Source organism: Numenius arquata, chromosome Z (assembly GCF_964106895.1).
Source record: "Numenius arquata chromosome Z, bNumArq3.hap1.1, whole genome shotgun sequence".
In the NCBI taxonomy this organism is placed as follows: domain Eukaryota; kingdom Metazoa; phylum Chordata; class Aves; order Charadriiformes; family Scolopacidae; genus Numenius; species Numenius arquata.
The window spans coordinates 26,454,644-26,480,047 of NC_133616.1; the positions used below are offsets into that span (position 1 = coordinate 26,454,644).

At 39.3% G+C, this 25,404-nt stretch overlaps 1 protein-coding gene across 1 annotated transcript in view; it reads left to right on the top strand.

Moving 5' to 3' along the window:
• The window catches only part of WDR41 (WD repeat domain 41), a 32,689-nt gene extending 8,980 nt beyond the window's left edge, over positions 1-23,709 (top strand). The window contains exons 4-13 of the mRNA XM_074166439.1: positions 1,030-1,161; positions 1,514-1,576; positions 2,083-2,194; positions 3,557-3,619; positions 10,832-10,942; positions 12,267-12,451; positions 15,494-15,615; positions 16,604-16,692; positions 18,502-18,635; positions 20,457-23,709. Of these exons, the coding sequence (XP_074022540.1) occupies positions 1,030-1,161; positions 1,514-1,576; positions 2,083-2,194; positions 3,557-3,619; positions 10,832-10,942; positions 12,267-12,451; positions 15,494-15,615; positions 16,604-16,692; positions 18,502-18,635; positions 20,457-20,609 (1,164 nt within the window). The 3' untranslated portion in view covers positions 20,610-23,709. The remainder of the gene's footprint in view (positions 1-1,029; positions 1,162-1,513; positions 1,577-2,082; positions 2,195-3,556; positions 3,620-10,831; positions 10,943-12,266; positions 12,452-15,493; positions 15,616-16,603; positions 16,693-18,501; positions 18,636-20,456) is intronic.
• Positions 23,710-25,404: the final 1,695 nt, after the last annotated feature.

The following is a 25,404-nucleotide window of genomic DNA, read 5'->3' on the forward strand; positions in this document are numbered from 1 at the left end:
GCTGTCTGAACTGTGAGTATCAAATATTCAAATTAAGGAAGAAAGAAATCTCAGACTGTAAACTTTTTTGGAATCTTGCAAAATTTGTGTGACGTTTTCAATAGTGTAATTTTAAAATATAAAAGGGGAACTTGAAACTTTTTCTTTTGAGCGGTTTCAGATAGTGCTTTGCTGTTGTTGAAAGCCTATTATAATTCTATAATTTGGAAAAGGAAATTGTTTTTGAGTGTTCAAAACCATTCTGTGAGTATATATATTCGGTTTCAATGTTTCAATTTCAATTTCAGTTTGAATGTAAAACTCATTAGGATATCCAGCTTAGGAGCTGAGTTCCATTTTCTGCTTATGTAGGAGTTTTATTTTTTTTTGTTAAAGCAGATCTTTTGTAATTTTAATTAAAAAACTTAGCCCACAAGTATAAATAAGCGTACAGTTATAACTACCCTGTATTTTAATTGCATGTTTAAAACGCCACTATGCTTCTGCATGTGTTTTTGTAGGGTTTTGCAGAAGTAGCTGCAGTTATCTGAACACCATCTTGAAGCTGTAGATAATGTACATGCTAAATAATGCTGTCAGGCAATTGGCAGTACTGTGTTTGCCAAAAATACAGGTCAAGTTTTTCTAATCATTAAAATAACAAAAAAACTTTTTCAAGAGAGGGTTTGTCAACAAATTTGAATTACTCTTGTATCCATTAAAAAGGGTGAATGACCAATGTTTGCATTAAAACGAAATGAGTTTAAGGAAACTTTAGTTCTAAAGGGCTTTTAGAGGTTGGGTTTTTTTTTCACCCTTGGAGTAATTTTTATTATATGCTACTCCTTTACACTTATACTTAATATGTTATTTAATTCTAGTTAAGATCTTGAACGGTATTGAAGGTAGTAAGAAGTAAATCCATAAATTACTTTAGAACAGGAGACTTTAGATTTTTAGAAATTTTTGCCTTCAAAAGTACCTATGTCATATGCTACAGTAGGCATTTTCCCAATTTTACCTTTAGTTTTCAATGTTTTTGTTTTTCAGACTGGAGAAAAACTTCTTGAACTTCATGGACATACACACAAAATTACAGCCATAACACCATTTTCTCCGTCAGATGCTTCTGAAGAAAAAAACCATTTGATTTTAACAGCATCAGCTGATAGAACAGTTATTGTATCCTTAGATCCAGAGAGGATTAAAATTTCTATGGGCTTTTTGTTGGCTTTTGCTTTTAAAGGTAGCATTGAGACAGTCTGCAGGTTCTTTAAATTTATTGGCTGATAATTGGATTACACTAGGATTTTACTAGCTATTGCTCATAAGTAGATGCAGTCATTGCTACAAAAATGAACGCACAGCAGACCTTTATTAAGATGCCATTTTGGCCAAATATTGAAAAGAAAGTCAGGGTTTAGAAGACTGAGTCTCTGCATACCTATTTCCCAATCTGTCAGTTGGTTACAAATACAGCAGTTATAAATATTAAGCGTAAAAACCTTTCAGTTTCCTTAATGAATAAAGTCAGGTTTGGGACTGCACTAGTGGCAGACAGGTTCAGAAAGTGTCATGTTTCCATTCTACTGTAAAGGTAAGCTGAGGAAACCCCATGTATGTCTGTTTTGTTGTATAGAAGAATCTATTATGTATGGCTCGTGGGCCATATGGGCAGGTGTGTTAAAATGAACAGCAGTGTTTGCTTTAACAACAGGTACATAATGAGTGACTGAGAATTGGACACAATTCTTATTTTATTTTTTGAACTCAATACCTCAGTTTTCTTTTTGAAAGGATGTAGATCATAGGTCATTTTATGGCTTCCTTTTGTTACTATGTTGAAAAGGCAAACTACAGTCAAACTAGTTCTTGAATGTTAATAGTAGAAAAAAAAATCACTGAAAAATCAGTTTTTGCATTGTTGATAGAAAAATGTAACATATAGTATGTAATTAAATTTGTATTTCTTAGGAATGCGACACCCTAATACTGTATTTTATAGTACTTACAGCTTTATCTAGCTAAAGCTCATGCTCATTTCACTGAGAAATTCCCTGTAGAACTTTTGCAGGGAACATATATCTGATTTTTGTTCTGCAGTGTTTGACAGTTCTTCAAAGACTGGATGTATGGTTGTCTGGAGGGAGTGATCTATGTGTTTGGAACCGAAGATTAGATCTCTTGTGTAAGACCAGTCATCTTACTGATGCAGGTAAAAATGTAAATGACTCATTATAACTGTTAAAGTGCAAGTAAAAAGGATCTGTATAATGATGCAAAACCAACTTGGCAAATTCTCTTTAATTCTAATGATAACATTATGTATTAGAGTCACTCTATTTTTTTAAATGTCAGACTTAATAGTTTCAGAATTAAAGACTGCTTTTAATCTCCTGTGCTGTGTGAATTTTAGAATATGTCAAATCTCAGTAACTGTACATTATCTTGGACTTACAGGGTTAGACCTCAGATGCTGATTTTTACATGTTTGCTGTAATGTGGACCAGATCCTTTGGCTGGCTTTCTCTATGAATGAGTGGGAGTTTTATTATTTCTAAGTAAAGCTTTGTAGTAGTAGAGCAGTAAAGATTTTATTATTAAGAATCCGTCCTCTTGATGTAGAAAATGCAGGTTTTGATAGAAATACAGTAAAAGTAACCAGATTGCAACGTCAATCATGCTTTTCTATTAATAAGCTCAAATATTATCTGTCTATGCAAAGAAAATTGTTGCACGTTGTTGCCAAGCTTTACAAAGATACCTACGAAGCTGTGAATCAAATTCAGAGTTGGAACTGCTATTTTCCTTATTTTTGTCAGAGAATGGAGTAGTGGTAGGCAAAGCCTTCTAAATCTTTGAGGTTATTAATATTTCTTTCATTTCAATATGAAATATTGTGCCACATACCAGTTGGAAGTGGTGCTGTAGTACTTAGTGTGAGGAGCGATTGAAACTTTTGCAGCATGGACCCTCTCTTCCTGCCTAATCTCTTGCTTCCTTTGTGGGGAAGGAGACAGATTGCTTATTCCTTGGGGAATTTTCCTTTAATAGTGTGGCTGCACAGACTGGGGGAATTCCATGCAGGATGAAGGCAGAGTAACAGCAAGCAGGACATTTTATCTTGTGTCCTATTCTTCTTCAGCTGTCTCTGCACAATATTTTAGTATCATCCATACTGTGGTAGTATCAGTATCTAATAACTTTGGTACTGTATATATTTAGAGTCTCAATAATTACCACAGTGTCCTTAATATTGTCCTGCATTAGGACATAAACGTCTTAACTGTTTTTAGAATAAAAAGGTTATTGATTCTCAGCTTCACCTCAAGTTTGAGGTTCAGAATTCTGTTGGAGTCAGGACCAAAACTCCTGACCCTACCTCCATCTGAAGTTATCTGTTCATGTCCAATGCTGTTCAAATTTCGCTTCAGGCAATATGCTTTTATTTTGATAATAACTTAAAAGTGGAAGGAAGATTATGGAGAACTTTATTTATAAGAAATAAACAGTTTGCTCTGTTTTCTTGTGGCCAGTGAATATCTTTTTATCCTTTATTTCCTGTATTTTTTCAAAGGTATCAGTGCTTTGCTTGAGTTGCCTAAAAATTGCGTTGCAGCAGCTGTTGGCAAAGAGCTAAGTGAGTATGTTGCATTTCTGTTAAAAGTTCGTGTTCCTTTGTAACGGTTGCTTATTGTCGGAGTGGGAGACGGACCCGGAGTAACGATGAGTCTCAATATGAGTATGGTCGTTCTCCCTTTATTCAAGTTCACACAGAGTATATAAAGACAGACAAGCAGAGCACGCGCTAGCAACAATTATACGATTGGCTTACAGTCTCTGTTCACGCGCCTAGAGCGCTCACACAATTAGTGCAGACCTCTTGTCCACGCGCAGCAGATGTTTCTGTATCTCCTGGAGGCAGTACCACTTATCACTTACTTATCATGTAGCTACTTCTTCATACTTCTGTTTCTCAAGGACAGTTCACAGCCTCCTCCAGGCTTTCATCCCTATCAAAGACTGGGTTGCTCATTGTAATCAAGTCATGCCCTTTTTCACTCAGCCATTCCTCCACAATTCCCCCTTTTTGTTTTTGAGCAATCCAGGCTTGGTTTACTACTTTTAACATAGCTCTCTTAATACAACTAAGCACTAAACATAAGCACAGACCTATAATCACAAGAGTTATTATAATGCACAAGCCTTCAATAAGCAAGCCTACTAACCATTGTGGCATATTCCCAAACAAGTTAGTCAGCCACCCATCTAAAAACCCATGGTTTTGATGAATTTTGTTTGCATGCTCTTTTAACCACTGCAACTGTTTATGAATTGATTCGCTGTGATCGGACAAATTCATACAACACATGCCTTCAAAATCCTCGCAACCATGACCTTGAGCTAATAGCAAAAAGTCAATTGCCGCTCTATTCTGCAAAATTGCGTGGCGTAAGCTATTTTGATCTCCTAACAGAGTTTCTATTACCTCAGTGGTGACTTTAGCTTGTTTTTCAGCCCAACAAGCTAACCGTCCTATCTCCTTCAAAGCTCTGCCTGCTGCTGCCCCAGGTACAAACATGGATAAAAACACTCTCTCAGTGGGATTGAGCAAGGTAACTTCATCATTGCAATTTGGTGGGAGACCCGTGACCGCTCGTTTCGTACGTGCGGCATTTTCTCCCTTGGTCACATTTTTCCACCAGTTTTGATTTGGGGCTAACAACGTTAATTTGCCAAGATAACATGGACCACCTATCGCATTTTTCGGAATTCCCTGCCATGCCCTGTCACCACATATCAAAAACACGTTTGGCGGCAAGGCTTTTGGGGTGCCATTGTTCCAAATTTGCTGTTCCCCTTTTGTTCCAACCCCAAGGGCTCCCAGTCCTTGTTTTGATGTGTCATTTGTGCCACAAAATGCACCTTTATGTCTATAGTCATAGTAGTTTGCTTTCGGTGTGACGTTTGTCCATCCCATCCAATTAAATGTTCGATAATAATTTACGCCAGTAAAGGCAGGTCCTCCAAAAAATATGCAGGTTTGAGTCCAGTTCTGGGAGACATTTCCAATTCTCATTGATCCTAACAGTTCTAATTCTTGAGGGTCCCAAGGCAGCGTAACATTCAGGCTATTAAGGAGCGTGGCACTACAATTACTAACACTCTGAGAATTAATACAGTTCTGCTTACTATACTTGCTAAAGTCTTCTACCTTAAAACCAGGCACTCCTATCAAACATGTCCGAAAAGGCTCTGTAGCAGAGGCAAGCGATAGACAAAAGGCTTGTTGTCCTGTCTTATTCGCCCAGGTGACCCACATGTTTTCCCTAGGTTCAATCTTGTGGAGGGTCATTACCGCCGGAATCAATATCCCCAGGGTCAGGATCTTGAACATCTTGGTTGTCAGGTGGATCATGTCGAGTCAGAGCAGGTTTTACAGCTCGACTAGGCACCCACACTGGACCGCAATCTGTGGAGACACACATATAACCTCGACCATTAAATATAACAGGAACAGGTCCCAACCAAATTCCAGAGACTGGATCTCTATACATCACTTTGAGTTGCGGGAGTATTGTTGTACTATTGAACTTAAGGTTTTGATGGTGAATCATCACTGGCGGTTCCTCTCGATCACCCATGAGACAGAGAAAGTTCAACGTAAAGAGCACACGATGTAGCCTTTGCTGAGCATCTGTCTCTACTCCCTTTTGTTTACCTAGATAGTCCTTCAATACTTGATGAGTGCGTTCCACTAATCCTTGTCCCGTAGGCGAATGTGGGATCCCTGTCGTGTGATCAACTCCCCATCTTAGCAAGAACTTTCTAACCTTTTGACTAACATAAGCAGGCCCATTATCAGTTTTAATGCATTCAGGCACTCCTAATACAGCAAAGCAAGCAAGCAAGTGTTTACATACATGATGTGCCTTTTCTCCGGGCAATGCGGTTGCCCAGATCATTTTTGAAAATGTATCAATGGTCACATGTACATACTTCAAGCGACCAAACTCTGGGATATGTGTGACATCCATCTGCCACAACTCTAACGCCTTTAATCCTTTTGGGTTCACTCCTAACCCTATTCCTGGGCCATGGCTCCCACATTTCGGGCAGGCTTGGATAATGCCTCGAGCCTCATTTTCTGTTAAATTAAATTGTCTTTTTAGCCCTTTTGCATTTTGGTGAAAATTCTCATGACTCTGCCTAGCTTGTTGAAATTTATCCATAGGAGGCACATGACACACTGGACTAACCAGGCTGTCAGCAAGTTGATTGCCCTGGCCTAATCCAAGGTCTAGCTGATGACTACGAATATGGATAACACAACAGGCAGCTGTTCTTTGGTCAAGTACAGATCGCAACCGAATAAATAAAATCCCCAGCCTAGGATTAGCTGTCTCTCTAAGTAGAGCGTCTTCCAGGCGTGGCACTATTCCAGCCACATATAATGAATCTGTTACTACATTCAAGGGAGCGCTTAGCCAATTGTTCAAGGCCCAAACTACTGCGGTTAGTTCCAATGTTTGAAGGGAATCTCGAGGTTGTCCCTCTATGATATGCTGACACCATTGACCCTTTTCCTGCCAAACACAGGCTGCACGCCGCAAGCGTTTGCCTGCATCTGTATACACAGTGATACCATCTGACAATGGGTCTCTCCGTACCTTGGGTCTTTCTAGCCACTGATTTCTTTTTAGAACTTGCCATAATTTCCCTTGTGGCTGTTGTGAATGCACTCTCCCACTGTAGCCTAACAAGGCTTCTTGCATGGCAGCGTCATTACGCAGCCACCATTCTAAATCTACAGCGTTAACAGGTATGCTAATATCCCCTGGTTCTTTACCACTGATTTCTATGATTCGTGATCTTCCTTTTCGTATCAATTCACCTACTGCTTCAGTTCGCGTTTGAATGCTCGTTTTTGGTTGTACACTTAAGAATACCCATTCTAAGACACTGAACACATTCTCTTTTGTTACCTTCCCTTCGCATTTGTCAGTGGCATCACCAAAGAAGGAGAAGAGAGTAGCAAGTTCCCCCTTTTTGTTTTGCCATTGACAAATGACTGCATATGGTGAATCTTTCCCATTACATATTATCAGAGACACTGGCAACATTAAAATGCGTCGAGATGACCACGTCAATTGCAGTTTTTGTGCAATTCGTTGTAGTGCTGCTTGCTGCATCGCCGTCAGAGTAATGCCGTCGGCTGGATGATTGCTTCTCAATAATTCTGTTAAGGGTACAATGTCGGTATTGGAAATGCCAACACAGTTCCGCACCCATTGAATGTCTCCAAGCAGGGTTTGGACATCAGTCAGTGTGCGCAATTGAGTTGCAAGCTCGGTTTTTTTGTGGTCGAATCTTGGAGTCTGTGATGGACCGTGGTGCTTTGTTTTTGAGCTTCAGTCCTTTCTACTCTCAATAACATTTCTTCAATGCCTGCTCCTTTTGGTAGACTGACTAGAATTTGCTTGGTGGTCTTATTGGCATTGTCAAAAGCCAATACTTTGAACATCTGTTGTTTGCCGCTGTCATCTAAATCAGGGTGATTCATGATTGCTTCCCACAGTCGGTCAACAAAGTTACTATATTTTTCTGTAGTTCCTTGCATCATGGTACCAAATGACGGAATAGTAGATCCTGGGAGGCCGAGAAATGCCTCTAGGGCAAGTTGCGCCGATCGCTGTAATAGGTTTGCTGGAAACGTCAATTGTACTTCCAAGTCACTAAATTTTCCGTGCCCTGTGAACATCTCTGCCGTGACTCCACGGAGGGGGTCTCCCTCCCCTTGTCTTTGAGATGCTTCATTCATAGCTCGTTGTTGCCAGGAGGATTCCCACAATAAATATTGTGTTGGAGTAAGCAACAGTCTCATTAGGTTACGACAATCATATGGACACATCAGATCAGCAGAAAAAATCCAGCTGACAATTTGTCGGGTAGCCTCAGATTTTACTCCATAAGTTGAGATGGTGGTGCGAGCTTGTTGTAAAATTTTCCAATCATGTGGTTCCCATTTGCCAGTATTGTTTACATGTACAACGGGACACGCGAGAGGTGGAGTTCCACCCAAACTAGCGGCTGTTCCCCACTGTCCTTCTAGTATAGCGTCTCTAATAATGCCATTCCAGCGTGCAGTTCTCGGAGGTGTTGAGGGATTCACTAGCCATGGAGGCATGTTATCATCCTTCCTCGCCACACGTAAAACTAACTCGTCGAGCCGCCTTAAAACTGTCTGTAGCAGTTTGTCTGTGGACAGTTTACGACTCTTGTCCGGGGGTGGAGTTGGCGGACCAGACGAGTCACTGGAGGGGGGTAGCGGTGGATACAAGGGAGGCGGAGTTGCTGGAGGCGGTGCTGTGGGCGGAGGGCGACACGCTGCTCCTCCCAAATCGATGAGATCAGTAGACGTTTCAGGCCCCTCCCCTATCGGAGTTTTCTGAGGAGATGCTTCCGCATTTGCATTACTTTTCTGTTCTGGTTTCGCATCGGTCACTTCCGCTTTTCCCGAGTTTTGCAAGGGGTTCAGCGGCAAGTCTTTACTTTTCTCAGGAGGGTCAGAGTCCTCATTAGCTCGAATTTCAGCAACAGTTTTACACACAGTCCCGGTCATTCCCTTTACCGCGGGCAGCCCGAAGAACCGCGCAATAGGTCCAGGCTTACTTTCAGGTTTTAAGGCGGCCGCTCCTGGACCTAACATTTGAGCAGCTGCACAGGCTACTTCCCGCTCCGCTTTCATCGCTTTTAAAGTCTCTAGCACAGTATGCCACAACCCACGGACGGCTTTTATCTCTTTCTCCTCTTTTTCATCCCCCTCGATTGTTTTTTGCCACATCGTCCCTCCAAAATCTCGCCATTCCGAAACAGAAAACAGCATAGGTGTGTCAGAAAAATGACCCCATCGCTGTCCTAATTTAATTAACTTTATCAACAGTTTCGCCGGTACTTCATTATCTCTCTTAGAGAGGATTCCAGCGAGTAGCATGGAACTTATCAACAGTTTCGCCGGTATTTCACTCCCTCTCTTAGAGAGGATTCCAGCGAGTAGCGTGGCCGCAGCTTCTACTTGCATCACTGCGCCTGGGAGGCGAGAGGCCACCTCGCACCGTTGTCTGCTCCCGTCTTTGCGCCCGAGCAGCACTTCTCCCAGCCGTGGTTTCCCACTCCCCTCCTCTAGCTGCTTACCGCAGACTCGGAGAACTCAGTCCCGCTGAGCTATGGATCTCTGTGCATCCTCTGCTACCAGATGTCGGAGTGGGAGACGGACCCGGAGTAACGATGAGTCTCAATATGAGTATGGTCGTTCTCCCTTTATTCAAGTTCACACAGAGTATATAAAGACAGACAAGCAGAGCACGCGCTAGCAACAATTATACGATTGGCTTACAGTCTCTGTTCACGCGCCTAGAGCGCTCACACAATTAGTGCAGACCTCTTGTCCACGCGCAGCAGATGTTTCTGTATCTCCTGGAGGCAGTACCACTTATCACTTACTTATCATGTAGCTACTTCTTCATACTTCTGTTTCTCAAGGACAGTTCACAGCCTCCTCCAGGCTTTCATCCCTATCAAAGACTGGGTTGCTCATTGTAATCAAGTCATGCCCTTTTTCACTCAGCCATTCCTCCACAGCTTATCAGGGATACATAAAGTGCACACTACTGGAATTGTATAGGAAAAGTAAATGGCATTAGGGTGTGATTAGCAACTTTCTTCCTTTTCCCCTTATTTGACAAAGAGGCAGACAGTACTCATTCAGTAATTTTGTTGAGATCTGCATTACAAAACTTTTCCATATTCTTTTTTATTGTTATTACTGTTATTGCCACCTATCCAGATGTGATTATGGCGATCTACGTGTGTCCTTCTGAAGGTGGTCTGGAATTCATTATCTGAGCCATCAAATACTGGGCTTCTCTAGAGACTCCTTATCCTAAGATCAGGAGTATTAGATATTGCCAATCTCATTATACTGTCCAAAGCTAAAATGAGATAATGTGATGGTTTCTGTTGCTCACTTGGAGACAGGATTTTCTATGTATGCAAACCATAAATCATCAGCTACCTGTCTGTGGAGAGCCTTTTAAATACAAATAAGAGTGTTGTATAGAATTACTGACATTTCAAAATATAAGAAAGAATAGAATATAAGAAGTAAGAAAAATCCAGGAGAAAAAGTAGAGCACTGAAATCAGCAAACAACAAACTTTGTTGAATATGATTAAACATTTAGCAGAAAAATACCAATCTGATATTCTGATCAAAGAATCAGGAGGAAATTATCAATAGTCTTGTGTTTAGACATTGGTATGCAATGTAAGCTTCCATCTTAGTTTCCCACAGTTCTTTTGTAGTGCCCTTGAGATATCATAGAAGAAATTCCAAGGCTGGTTAAAATTAGGTTTTAATTCCTGGCGATCTGGATTGCCTTATCAGAGAATATTGTATGCTTTGGAGTAATAGTTTTCAGTCAGATAAGCCCTTAAGAAAGATGTTTTGCTTTTAGTTTACTTCTCAATAAAGACGTCTAATAATTTTCACTTCTGCTTTCTGTAACTTCTGATGTTGAATGATTCTCTGAATTTCAGAGTTAGTATACACTGAAATATTTTATCCTATAGTTGCTGTAGTAAGAGGCCTTAATAATAGCATTGGAATGATTTATTCCCATTTTTTTTGGGTGCTGTGAGTGGTCATAGGTGGCTTTGCACATTTTGTACTGTCTCATTTATAATATGTTTTGGTTTGTGTTTTTCTGAAAATGATGTTTTATTTAAGCATAGCTACATTTTATTCTGAATGATAAAGCTTATTTAGACAATTTCTTTCTCTATCTTTGAAGTAATTTTTAGGCTGGTTGCTTCTAATGATGGGTCTGAAGGTTGGAATGTCCTTGAAGTAAAACGCCTTGTTGACCATCAGGATAACATTTTGTCATTAGTCAGTGTGAATGGTAAGAGTTTGTTTTATAATGTTACAAGTTTTGTTAGTTGCCAGCAGAGTATTTTAACTGTGACATTTTTATTGGGACCAAACTTTGAACTTCAGTGAAACTTCATAACTTGATGTACTTTCCTGCGTAGCTGCAAAGGTAGTGAAATAATGGCTTTATTTATGGATTAACCGTGAAAGACATCAGGCACATTACAATGTAGAAAAGGCACAAAAGATGCAGTGCCATTGATGGGAATGGAGCTCTGTGTCTTCGTGTTGGGAAAGTTTAAAATGCTGGTTTTTTCATGTTCCTTATGATTCTTAAAATGGAATATGCAATGCCACATCCTTTGCAGCTGTAGTCCCAATGTAACCAAAAGTTCTGGGTATGCAGATGTGGTTATAGATATATAGGCAGATATAGAGCCATTGTTTAGAGGCTCTGGTGGATGATGCAATCTCTGCTGCTCGTCAGGGCAATACTGAGCTATTACCTGAAATTCTGTTTACTCTGCTACAGGTACCAACCCCTAGTACTTTGTTCTTCCCTGTTTTTTTTATAGAGCACCTTCTAGGAAGTGCCCAGGACAAGTTATTCCTGGTGTGATAGAGAGTGTGTATGGGGTGTACTTGTGTCAGCCTGGTTGGCACAAAGGGGCTGTGGTACAGAGGTAACAAGAAGCCAGAAAGAAGAAAACTTGGATTCTCTGGTAGTTGTTTCTGGGGTTTTCTGTTGCCATTGTTTTCTCCTTTTTGATTATGAAGGGCAAGCAATGTTTGGCTTAAAAATACAATATGCTACCTGCATGAAGTATTACTGAAGTTTCTATGCGTGATTAATAAATTCATGACCAGCTACTTGAATCTTGCCATTAACTCACCCATTGAATTTGTGATTAGTATTTCTGTTCGTGGCAAAGACATACTTCGCTGTGTCTGAGGGCTGCTGATACACCTACTTGTCCAAGGAATAGAAAGGTTTTGTATATGGGCAAAAAGTGAACTTCAAATATTTGTACATACTTCTGGTGATGTTCCTTGCCCTTGCTATACTGTACTGTGCACTGCGGCATGTGAATGTTCTTCTTCCTAGCTTCAATTTTACAGGAGAGAGCTCATCACCTTTGGCTCATCTGACCTATACTAGGTAATCAAAATGAGTATTTACTCAAAGTGAGAGGTTTTTGTCTAGTCAGTTATGTAGTGCACATTCTACATAGCTTCACTCAAAAATGGGCTGTCTTAATTTTCTAGGGTTGTAAATTTGTGTGAAAGAGATTTTTTTTTTTTTAATTTTTTTTTTTTGTATCGTGATTTCTATGTGTGTTTTTTTCCCCCTATAGACTTGACTTTTGTGACAGGTTCTCATGTGGGTGAGTTAATAGTTTGGGATGCGCTTGACTGGACAAAGCAGGCCTCTGAGTGCAACTTCTGGGACTCCTCTGTCCATCCAGATGTACAACCAGAAATAAAGTTATCCCAAAGCCCAAATGAAACTTCAGTTCAACACTTGACATCTGATGAGGAGGTAAAAAGCTTTAAAAAGAATAAACTACTTCAAGTGAGCTAGCATGACCTTACCACAGAAGGCCAAGTGTTTTGTGTTTCCAGTTTGCTTGTTTTACATGAGAGGCTTCTTTAAAATGTGCACAACTATTTTTATACAGTCAACAGTGTTTATATAAAATTTTGGTCATTGAACTAACTGAAGGCTATAATATATTGTTGGTACGGGAACTAACATATAATGGACTGTCACAGCAGCATTTCTTTTTGACTGACAAAGATTTATTAGTTGTTTACAGTACCATTAGATAAAAGCTAACAGGAGATGTGTGTTTTGATGGCATGCATCTTTCATATTCCATGGTTCTGGAAATGCGATTTCCACAATAATGCACCTCTTGAACAGTTATAGTTGAGGGTACTATGAAGTGAATTAAAGAATAGGCATGTGTCTATGCTTAGTAGTAAATAAATATTGGAGCTTCTGTTCAGATGGGCTATACTCCATTGTAAAGAGCACAAATACAGGTCCAAAATCCAGTCTACTCTAATCGTACTTTGAAGATAATACACGAGTTCTTGGTCAGAATTCTCAGGCAGAACCCGGTTACTGTTCAGGAAACACTAAAAACCCTCAGGTTGTTATTGACTTCTGTGAAATGTTACCAACCAAAAGAAAAGATGTTTCATAGTTTGGGTAGAGTGGGATTCTGTTTTGGGTCCTGTAGGCCCATTGCTGGGGGACGATTAAGAAAGGGATTCCTGGAAATGGTTTCAGAGATATGAGCTATAACAAAATAAAAGCTGTGGAAAAGCCTGAATCTAGGCTGAAGGCCAAGTAGTCACCTGATGCATTTGTCTGTTTGCAAAAAGAGCGTTCCTAAAACACTGGAGAGAGAAATGTTGCTGTGTAATGGTGTGGGGGGAAAGAAATGTGGTTGTCTCTAAAGGTAGGATTTCCAATGGTTTTCTTGTGGGTGCTTAGTTCTAGAAGGAGCAAAAAGACAGTCCTGTTTAGGAGAAGTTCTATAATTTGGCTTCAAAGCATTTTGATTCCCTGTTTGAAAGCTATGCAAGATGTGTTTTGAGGGAGAGGAAAAGAATTTTGGGAAGTTCAGAAATAGTTAAAACATTGAATGTCAAATCTAAGGCTGTTGAGGACTTTCTTCCATTCATGGAAGTGAACTAAACAAATTGCTGCAGAATTTTATTTATTATGAGACTTCTGAATGGTGGGAAGAAAGGTCATTCTAGTGTTATGTCCTGAAATAGAATGTGCTTTTAGGGCAGAGCTGTCTATATAGTAAAGTTCCTACTTAGAAAGTGGTGAATAATGGTATTCCTACAATGAATTACTTTGTTACTTGCTATGTAAAAGCAGAACGCTCTTCTTCCTGTTAAAAATAAATAAAATTAAGTTGGTGTTTTCTCTGCTGGGAACTGTTTTTCAGCAGGCTTGCTAATTAGGTAGGTAGTTGAAGATGCACTTGTCTAGTTTGATACTGAGCTTGCAGGCAAAATATTCAGAAACAAATGGGAATGTTAAGGTTTGACAATACTAGGAAACAGTGCTAAGGAGTGCATCTGGTGTCCTGATACATGTGTGTAACTTGCTTGTTAAGATAGGTATAGAATTTATGCTTCGTCATCTGTTATTTTCTTGGGATTTGAGGTGACCAGGGTTTTGCTGGGGCTTGTGGAGAGAGAGAGGAAAAAAAAAAAAAAAAAAAAAGTAAGTGTCATCTGTGAAGAGCATCTTGTGCAAAGCTGTAAGACTATATGAAACTCAAGAGCCTGTCTCAAGGTGCAAGACTGTAAGGGAGAAGAGGCTGAGATAAGGAATGGAAGAGTGATAGGACTAGATGATCTCTAGAGGTCCCTACCAACTCTGACAATTCCATGATTCTGTGATATGAAAGGCCATTAAGTTGAGCCTCACACAAAACTAGGGAAATAATAATGTGATCAGTTTTTTTAAACTTGATTTGGTAGAGTGCTCTCAGAAATCTGAGCTTAGTTTCAGAGCTATTGGAGCTCCCAGCACAGATATACGTAAGAAAACAAAACCAAGACAGAATCCAACAAAAACCTGGACAAATAGTTTTGAACAGCATCAAAGCACTGTTGAATATATGTAGGAAATGTTAGTCAAATACACTGGGTTACCAGTTTTACAAAACATTGACAAGTGCGTAGTGTGAACTACTTATAAAGCATTAATATTTGGACTTTGTAGATGGAAGCAGGCCATTCAGGGAAAAGGTCCAGCATACCATTACCTAAACAAGGTATATTCAAAATCCCAGATATGAATGGGTATTGAATGGAAGCGTTTTGCATTTCTCTGGTATCAAATACTTGTCATGTGTATGTATGCATGATTGTACATTTGTCTTCTCTAAAATCATTACAAGTCATAAGAGGGTCCAGATCTAACGATCTGCAAACTCTTTGTGGCTTGTTAGGGATGTGATGGTTATGAGATGGAATCCCTGCACTCTTCTGAAGAAGAGCATTGAATGCAAAATGGTTCCAGATCTTTTTATACACTATTGTGTAATACCATTCTGTGACCGAGTTCCTTTTCTGCATTCAGTAAAGCCCAAATGCTTGAGCAAGACCTCTGTGCAACTTCAGTTAAATTTAAAAAAAAATGGCAGAAATGCAAAATAGCTTCCTGTATTCTCAGTATTTCATGATAAAACAAGAGATCGTCAAAACATAGAGCATTATTTTGGTGTAAGAACATAAAAGTTTAATTGCAATAGTGTGTTGATCTGTTGGTATCTTTGGTTTCCACTTAGATTGTAAGGTACAGGATGAAAATTCAGAAGTAAAACTTCTTAGAGTATAGAAGGATATCTCTTATTTCTTCCAAGAGATCCATATTTTTTCTAGAACTTGTTGATTCTGTACATTTGGGATAAAGCAGTAACACAAGGACAGAAACAAGCTAGATAAAGTGGGATAGATGATGTCATAGTATTGCTGGAAATCCATTACATGCAGGGTGATCTTTCAGTATCTGTTTCTGTTAAGTTGTTCCATTGAATTTTCTTTCCAGTGTGTGTTTGCTGCTGTTGGGAAAGGCATATACGTATATAATCTTCAAATGAAGCGTGTGATTGCCTGCCAGAGAACTGCTCACGACTCCTCTGTACTGCACATTGAGAAGCTTCCAAACAGGTACGAGTCATGGTACATTTTGTTAACGCAGTAAAGAAATGCACAACTTGGAAGGGTGGCTAGAGACAGTCTGCAAAGCTACATCTAATTTCTAGGGCAGGGACTTGATCTTTAGTTTGATCTGCTTTTGTTAGGTAGAGCTTGTTGACCTGGTGTTTGAAAATGCGTCATTGTAATTCAGTGTGAAAAAACTATAATCCACTATGCTTGATGCATAAGGCTCAGAGAAAATATCTTCGCTACTTTCAAAATCAGACTTCATAAAGCTCTTTTGTCTACATTGGGAAAATATAGCTTAATGTCATTTTACTTCTATGCAAAGCAAAGGCCTATGGCATATTCAGTAAATGTTTTTACTAAATGTTTTGTAGCAATTGAAATGTTTAAAAAAAACAACTCCCAGCCCTTGCTCATTAGTGCTGAATTTTTAGCTGGAGTTTATGTTGACAGCCAAGTTGGACAATTTGCTACATATGTGTAATCTAATAGTTACATAGTTACATTGTTAGATCTCTTTGTACTCTTGTTCAATGGAGCAAAAGTTTTTCAGAAGATGAAAATTGGGGCCTTGGTGTTGTAAATGCATGTGGTGTTCTAAACATGTAATGAAAAGGAGTATCTTTCCTTTTGTTATTTTTCCATAAGAGAAAATACATTTTTGCTTAATGAAAGTAAGTTTACAGAAACCAGTTAGTGGAAGTGTGTTTATAGTCTAGACTTGTCGGTTTTTGTGTTATGGAGTGGTATGCTTTTAAAATGGGATTGAAAATGTATGTTTTTTCCACCTGTTTTGTAAGTCCATTATATTTTGTCCTGCTACAAATGCATGTTATTTTGTGTGGAACATCTGGATGTCCTGCTACATTTGAGAGTTCTAGCAAACTTGTGTAGAACCTGAGGCACTTGCTGCCTATTTTATAGAAACATCCCAAGGTGACTTGTGCAGATAAGTATCCATACTAGTGTTGCTTATCAACTGTTTTTACAGGCAGCTGATCTCCTGTTCAGAAGATGGCAGTGTGCGCATTTGGGAGCTCCGAGAAAAGCAGCAGCTGCCAGCTGAACCAGTTCCAACAGGTTTGCTAGTAGTTGGGGGGTGAAAAGACTATATAAAAACAATAATGGGAAACCCGCTATTCACCATATAGGAATAGAGGCTTACAGGCTTTGTAAGAAGAGATAATATCTTGTGTTCAACCAATGGATAACAGGTGTGGGAGGGAAACTGAAGAAGACATTAGCGTACAAGCCGTCCAAGATCTGATATAGGAAGTTAGAAGGTCCAGCTGGAGCAGTTCTGTGCCATAAAGGTTACTTAGAGTTTACAGTTGTATTAGCTGGTTTAACCAAAATTATGAACTCTCCTGACAAACCTTGATCCTCTGCATCTTGTACTGAATAGTGCTGGATCCTCTGGCATGCAATAAATAGTTGCAGGACCTTGTGAGAAAAGCTAAAGAGAAGCTTGCGGGTGAAGAGAAGTTAGCAGGTGGCACAAAAGAAATGCATTTTCCACATCTCCTCCTTGAACTTGGAATGACATTGGGACTCGCTTTGAGGCTGTATCCAACTTCACTTGCATACTACCTCTGGGCATCACAGTCCTCAGGGCTGATTGCTACTGTTTTAGGAAGCATTTTCCCCGAGTACAGACATTGCCTGTCTAGTGCTTGCTGCTCTTTGACCAGGCCAGCAGCTTCCCTGGACACTGGTAGTTGTGGTCTTGGACAGTTGTTCTGGACAATATAATCAGTGTTATGGACTGGGAACAGTAATGAGCTATTACTCTCTTGTAGGAATTTTTTTATTCAAGCAGTGAATAATTTTCTCGATGTATGTTGTCTACCTGGCTGTTCACCTGTTGATGGTAACTTTTGCAAATACCTTTTTGCTGCCTGGGTTGATTTAGAAACGCTTTTTCAGGAGTGTTCTGGCTTCAGTATCGCTGGTGACAGCTGATCTACACAGTTCTGCTTCTGATTGTGTCAAGTGGTATATGGTTTCACATTGGAAATTTGTAACTTCTATGATTGGAGAAATTTGAAAGAAACCATATACAACAGGTGGACTGCTATTGATTTGCTCCATTTTTATTCTAAGGAATCTCCTGAGTAGTTGTGTATCTCTCCAGTTATCTCCCTAGCACCAGGGCCATAGTCTAGCACACTTCATGTTTTGTGTGTTAATGGGGCTGAGGGTCAGGAAGAAAGTCTGAAATACATTGTGTACAGAACCTAACTTTCTTACTTCTCTCAGTATTTTTACACAGTTCTTCTGAAAGCTGTGGCACAGATGTGTATTTTCTTGCTATCTAAATGGAACATGTGGTGTGGTATCTTTACACTCCAGTTTGGCTGACAGTTGTAAATCTGAAGCAGAAAGCCAGTGGGGACTATAAAAACAGGCAATTCAGCATCAGAAACTTGCTTGTTACCAGCATGCCAGCACTCTAATGCCTCAGTGCAGGACACACAGGGGAGAGACTGGCACCTCATTTCTCTCCTGTTTGCACAAGTAATAGATTAGGAGGACAGAGCAAAGGTAAACATCACTGTCCTGCATCTACCTTTGCTGTTCAAGTTAGTTCATTTAGGCAGTCCTTGGATTTGTTGCTAAATCTGTATATTGTCTCATCCAGGTGAGGAAGTCGACATGTTTGCTAAATTATGTCTAGTAAGGACAAAAAACAAAGTAGCTATGTTTCCTTCCCCTCTCAAGATGAATAATCCAGATGTAAAAGTGCTGCACAGTACAATGCTTCTGTCATTTTGCCATGCAGACTATCATGCTTTTAGATTTTAAGTCACTTCTGTGGTTCTCTCTTTAGCTAGAGGAAATAAATTATATTTGTGATTTTTGCCAAAACAAAAGATTCTTTTTTTCCAGGGTTTTTCAACATGTGGGGATTTGGAAGGGCAAACAAGCAGGCAAATCAAGTTGCTAAGAAGATGCAGGAGAATACACCTGTGTATTTCTTGGAGCTGGTGGGTGATTTGATTGGTCATTCATCAGCTGTGCAGGTAGGTCTGCTTCAGTAAGAACAATAAAAAGTGAATTTCACTTACTAATTTAATTTTGGCAGTGTTACTTAAATAGCTGTAACTGTCTGGCTCTGAAGGCTGGGAACACATTGTGTAGTATATTTTATGAAAACAATACTACGTACTGGCTTAAAGTTGTAATGAGAACTCCAACACTCACTGATGCCTGAGGATTGTGTGTGCAGATATGTACATACGTGCTACAGATAATCTGATGGGGTATTGGGTTTGTTTATAGATGGCAAACAATACAGCTTGGAACTGTGTGTTTGTTCCAGATTTCATCTTAAGTTCAAATTAAACAAGGGCTCATATAAAACAAAACCCTTTCAGGAATTTCTTAGCACTCTATGCTGTGAGCATTAAGGAGGTCTTTTTAATTTTAAATCAGGTACCATCCTGTGCTTCTTTCTGCCTAATAGAGTATGGTTTTGTTTTAAGTGGCATTTTACCTCCACACATTTGTGTTTGACAAACCTATTGGAGTAACAAATCACTTTCTTACAGTGAACTTCTATACACATTCTTGGCAGGAGCAGGAAAATGGCAGGTAGAGAGGAGAGGTGTAGTTTCGCTCACAGGTATTCATGAGACTGACTGGATTTCAGAACTGCTGCTGCCAAAAGCTAAAAGCTTTCCACTAATAGCTAAGGTGAACCTTTCTGCTACAGGGATTTCTGCAAGGCTTTCTGTACCTGTCTACCATCTTCCTTTCTGAAAAACTGTTGAAAGAGGCCCTATTATCAGTATGGAAAGTTGTTGTCTGAGAAAGAGGACATAATGTGTAATTCAGCAGGAGGCACAGCAAGGAAGGTGAGAGGCTCTTTGCTGGGGTGTTGCACAGCCAGGGAGTAACTGAGATGATGGTGGATGTGATTTCCTGCAACGTTCTACATATGAACAATTCCCTTTTTAAACTCTGGGCAGACTGGAGCCATTGAGGCTGGAAAGGTTGAGTAGTGATGAAGTGTGATGGTCAAAGATGTGGGCTTGGCCAGAGTATTTCTACTGGAACTACATAGCTAGTAAGCGGCTGTTCCCAGAGCAGGTAGGCTGTAGCACAGTCCTTGGCCTGAATGCTTCCTCCAGGCAGATCCCTTCAACAAGTCAGGACACTGAAAACATGCCATAGTGGCATCCTGTGGCCTGGTTCCGTTGGCTGTTGTGTCAAACTGCAATTAGTGGCTAATTTTAGACAGCCTTGTGGAGGTCTCTGAAGTCAGGTGTGATTATGTGACTTGTCAGATCCATTGCTTTTACAAAATACTTCCACTGCTGATGTGCTTTCTCTTGTGTTGCAGTTCTTGCTGGTTTGACTTCCTCTGTGTGACCAGGCACATGCTGTTGTCTGTCACAGTTGCTTACTCTTTGATCCCTCCAGACCTGGTGATGGTAGCCTGTGGTGTTGTGTAGGCAGGGGACAGTGTACCTAAGCGAACAGAATAGTGGCTTTTGTTCCTAAGAAATCAGGACATCAGAGTTTGCACAAGTCACTTTTCTACTGCTGACTTGGAACAAATTTCTTCAATATTCTGTACTTTAGCTTCCCTCTCTGTAAGGCTGCTTTACTGCTTTTTCTAAACTGAGATCTTTCAGTGGGAAGCGCTGTTTAAGAGTTGTTGTTATGTGATTTTTTGACGTCTCAAACACAGAAAGCATACATTGTAATTTTGCATACCTGTGTTCAAGCAGAACCATTTCAGAACACATGTATTTGTTTAGTCCAGCTGTACACTAAACATTTAGGCAAGCTGACAATCTCATGTGAGTGTCGTGGTAGTAGTAATCGTTTCATTGCAGATGTTCCTGTACTTTGGTGAACTGGGACTGGTGACATGCTCTGCTGACCACCTCATTATTTTGTGGAAGGATGGTGAACGAGAATCTAGACTCCGCAGTTTAACACTATTTCAAAAATTGGCACAAAATGGTGATTTGCAGCGCAAATTTTAAGTTGCTCAAATACAGACTACGTACACATAAATTGGATGTGTATTAAATGTGAATATAAAGGAAAGTCCGAGCTACTGGGAATGTGACTACCATTAAAGTTTACACTTAATGTCATGTATTATATTGTTATTTTTATTAGTTGCTGCTACTCTTCTCAAAGGAATATTTTGCATGTTGAAACTTACTTTTGGCTTACTCTTCCAGCAGAAATGATGTTCTCTTGAAAGACTGATGATAATGATGACTCATTAAATAGTTTCTAATATTTTTCCTAGTGTTTAAAAAATATGTTGGGTGGAAGTCAAAATTAAGATTTGTGAAAATCCTCAGATGGGTCATAACTAAAGCAGTTGGGGGCGTTCCACAGTATTAAGTGCAGAAAGGAGGCACAAAATAAAGTATCTCAGACTTCCAGCTTTATGTAACTTACTTCTTGAAGCTAATCTTTAGTCACTGACGCCTCAGATTTATGTATCTACATAAAAACCCAAAAGAAACAGTTCTCAAACAGAACTTTTGCATTTGAAGTTACTATCCTGCACCAAGAGTAAGAGCAAGAAAGAAAAGTAGGCAACACTAGTTTGTCAGGTTTAAATTTTTGGCAAAGCAAGGTGTATAGATACTGCTTGCTTCCAGTAGCTGCAGTTTTAGTGTGGGTTAATCTACACTACTGGAGTTTATAGAGCACTGTTACCATGGCTAGCATGAAGTGTGATTGGTTTAGCTTAGCATTCATCAAATTAATTTATGTCTAATAAAAAGCGCTGGCCTTACCGTGGATTTTCAAGATGTAAAATACTTTCTTGAGCAGTAGCACTTGATGTATTCAGTACTAGCAAAACACTTCTGCCAGATCAATACTAAATTCTCAGCTGAGATTTGACTGCAAAGAAATCTGCCCCAAGTTTGTAAGGATAAATAGTATTTTTAGAGTTTTAAAATAAAAAGCCTCTTAAGTACACAATGCCTTTTTCATCATCTGAGATAGTAGCAGTTATGTGCAAGCTAAACAGGAGTAGGAAAAACCCCAAACTAAAACAAAAACAACAAACCAAAGTGACAAAAACCTAAAAGAAAAAGTGAAGTTAAACTCAGAACTGATACAAAGAAGTTGAGAAGGAAGATAAGATAATGAGTGGTAAGTCACCATTGGAACAGAGCAGAGCTGGAGAAGCAGGGAGTTTGGGAACTTAGTGGTCTTAAAGCCATGTAGAAGAGAGTGCCACTGTCCTCAGGTCTATTCAGAAGATGCAGCACTTTAACAGTTTAGGAGTGAGTCTCGTGCAGCTTTTCAGTGCCATCTCTTCTCTTTGAATTGATGAGAACTGCTTTCAGTAGAGCAGATAATGGGGCTGTAATTCCAGACTTAAGATCCAGCAGCTGCAGTAAGTGCAGTTAAAACAAAGGGCTAAGCAGATCCTGACGAGCAGAAGCAAAAGGAGGAAACTCCAGCTTCCTAGAAGAAACCAAGGAGCCTTTTAGACGTGCTTCCCCCAACCCCCATGGGTGCCTGCCTTCCCCCTACCACCCAGAAGCCAAGTTTTGCCTCTTGACTCTTGCCTTAGTCTTCCCTGGAAGGCAGGGCAGAGGGACAGTAAAATTTTGAGCTGTATTTTTTTTCTCCACTTTAATCAACTTGTATAACTAATCTTATTTGAGTGTAGAGCTCAAAATGGCATATTTCAAAAACACAAAATGGGTGGAGAAGTTGTGAAATTACCCTCGTCTTTCAAGTTGGGAAGTCAGTGTTAGATCTTGAGCTGTGTGTGATCTTGAGCACTCTTTGCTCAGAGTGGATGTTCTACAGACCAGCATAGGAAGGGCGTTTAGATTACAGCTGATGGTAACATGCCTTTGGGTTTATGGTATTAAACTTGCGGGAGGAAGGTATGAGCCTTTCTGCCTGTCAGTCTGCATTGTTCCAGGTTGTCTTCATCAGCAGGTGTTGCATTTTTGGCTACCCCAGTGCAAGCTGAGGACATCAGTTCCTCTGGCTCTTTTTTCCTTGTTTCAATTGAGATGTAACTGTTTAGTTGTATATAAAGTGCATGTTTGCACATTGTTACTAAAACTTTACAGCGAAAGCTTATGAAACTTACGGGTTTTTTTAGATGCTAGTGCTATCATCAGTTAAAACTAGAAAGAAGGAACATCATATTTTTATTATCTCTTCTTCCTACACCCTGAGAATGATTTCATTTTTATGTGTCTGCTTTTAAGTGAGAAACAGACCTATTTAACTGAGCAGTTCTAGTCACAAAACTCACTGTGCATTTTACAGGGATGTAATTCAGTTCTAAATAGTCCTACATGTGTGTGTAAATATTTTTATCTATCAAAAGTGCATTGTTCTCAGATAGACTCCATTGGTAATAGATCTCTCAAGGGTCTCTTCCTTTAAACCCCTTCAAGGGTTGAGTTGAAAGTATTAAATTGAGTTATTTTACAAATTAACTTTGAGCGTAACAGTGAACACAGTAAGGCTATGCTAGCCTCCTCCTGTTAAATAAGAGTTTGTTACTTGCTGGTGGGAAGTGCAGAGAGAAAAATTAGGATAAGCAGATTAGAAATCTTACCTCCACCTTTGTCCTTTTAAATTTCTTTTTCCATCTCGCAGTAACATAGAATTCCGTATGTTCACATCATGAAAAGAAGTATCTTTATGGGACCTACCCTTTGTGCTTGTACAGCTGTGAGGTGGCTGTTTTACCTGTCTGTGCACTGCCAGTAGCATGAAACAAGCAGCTGTTGGTCAAGTGGACAGGTTAGAGACTAGGAGATCTGATACAGCTGGCAGATGATGATTAATCTATGCTGGCTTCTTTTGCTCTTAAAGAGGACATATCTCCACATAAATTACTTTTTTCCTTAGTCTCTGACTGCAGGAAGAAACCCAGGATCTTGCAACAAGTACACTGATTCCACATTAATGCCGTAACTCATGAACCAGAACTGATGCTGAACTTTATTTCTTAGGGTCCTTCCACCATTCACATTTTCTTCCTTGTGACAGAAGTGTGACAGAAATAATGAACTGAAATGTTTTACATGGATGTGGTCTTACAGTGTTGCTGTATTTAACAAATTAAATTAAGATGACAAAGCTTTGAGTCTTGTGAAGTTCTTTTCTCTAATGCAAGCTGCGGTGTGCGTTCAATCATCAGAATAGTTAAGGTACAACGACCGAGAGCACTAGTTCTAAATAAAGGGATGGTAAAAGCAAACAGTTTACAGTTTAAAACCAGAAGTTCAACTTCTCTGAATAAAAATCCAGTGAAGAATGTTGCAATTAGATAATAAGAAAGAATGAATAAACATACTTCACCAGAAACACCATTCTTCAAATATACACAATGCAGCATTTTAATGCACAGCAACCTGCCTTAGCTATGACAAAAGTAAGGTTCTATTACAATTCTAACAAAAATATAGCTTATATATATTTCTTTGCACATATATTTTATGAATGTTTCCTTTTGTTTCAGAACTTGGTACAAAACATACAAAAAAGGTTGGCACATTATGTAAGCTACCTGAAGTAAACAACAATCATTGTCACTTCTCTTCCACAGCAATTTAAACTGTTTTGTTTTTGTTTTGGTTTTTTTTTTTTTTTCCTTTTCTGGGTTCAGGTGTGATACAGCAGAGCAGGGAGGTAAAGCTTATGTCTGGAGACCTTTCCTTTTAATGAGCAGTGGACTGCTTCTTCAGCTGCAGCCACTACTTTGATGCTCTTGCCTGCAGCCTGGAGTACACAGTGTTAAAAATCAGCAGCTCTGCTAGTAATTATTAACTGAATAGTCTGAGAAGAGGCTAAAATTTGAACTCATGTTCTGCATGTGATTAAAATGAGATGTACAAAAATATGCATTTGTGCTTTGGAAGCTTTAGCATAAATTTCATATCTTAAAACTAATGAAAAACTATGTTTGATTTCTAACTTATTTACATCTTTTGACATACTTTTTACATCACAGAACAAACCAGCATTTTATTAGGAGGCAAAAAGCAGTACAAATCATAATGCTTTTATAAATCATGACCTGGAAACTTGTTTTTTAAAAAGCGACAGATTCATCCTAGAAGTAAGTAGCACAATATATGGACTTATTGTAAAATTTAGATCAGTTTAATAAAATTGATGACCAGGTGTGCAAACACCACTCTATAAAAAAGGATGTTGGTCTAGTGCCACAATGGTTTTTGCGTAAAATTTGATGAAACGTTGCATGGTAACATTTCTGAGATGGCAGAGAAATATGTGGATGGTACCCAGTTATACAGAATATGCTTGTTTTCCTCCATTATATGACCAATTTTAAGGGAGTTTGGCTCAGACCCAGATTTTATATGGGTAAGAAAGAAGAGAGACCAGGTGGCGCTCTGAAAGATAGTCTCTGTAGTAAGAAGGTTGTTTTGGATGGTGCAGAGTTTGTTTTATACTGCATCCAATTTATCAAGGTTTGCTTGTTCTACTGTGCATGTTCTCTTTAGCACTGTGATTCAGAGAACTGAAGAACGTTGATAGAATTGGAGCAAATTTATGTTAGATAAGTGGGTAGTTTTTATGCATATTTGTCAACCTATTCTTACTCTACTGGTGACTAGATTACCCCTCTGTCCGAGGAACAGTTGTGGGAAGTTCTATCAATTAAAAGATTTGACAAGTGCATATTCAGTATTAGAAATTAGTTTCAGAAGTATACAAAATGTTATTTCCAAAGAGCACTTTTTCATCTGTGGATTATGTAGCCTTTTTGAAAACATTTTTTCTGTAGAATTCAGAGAAGCTTAA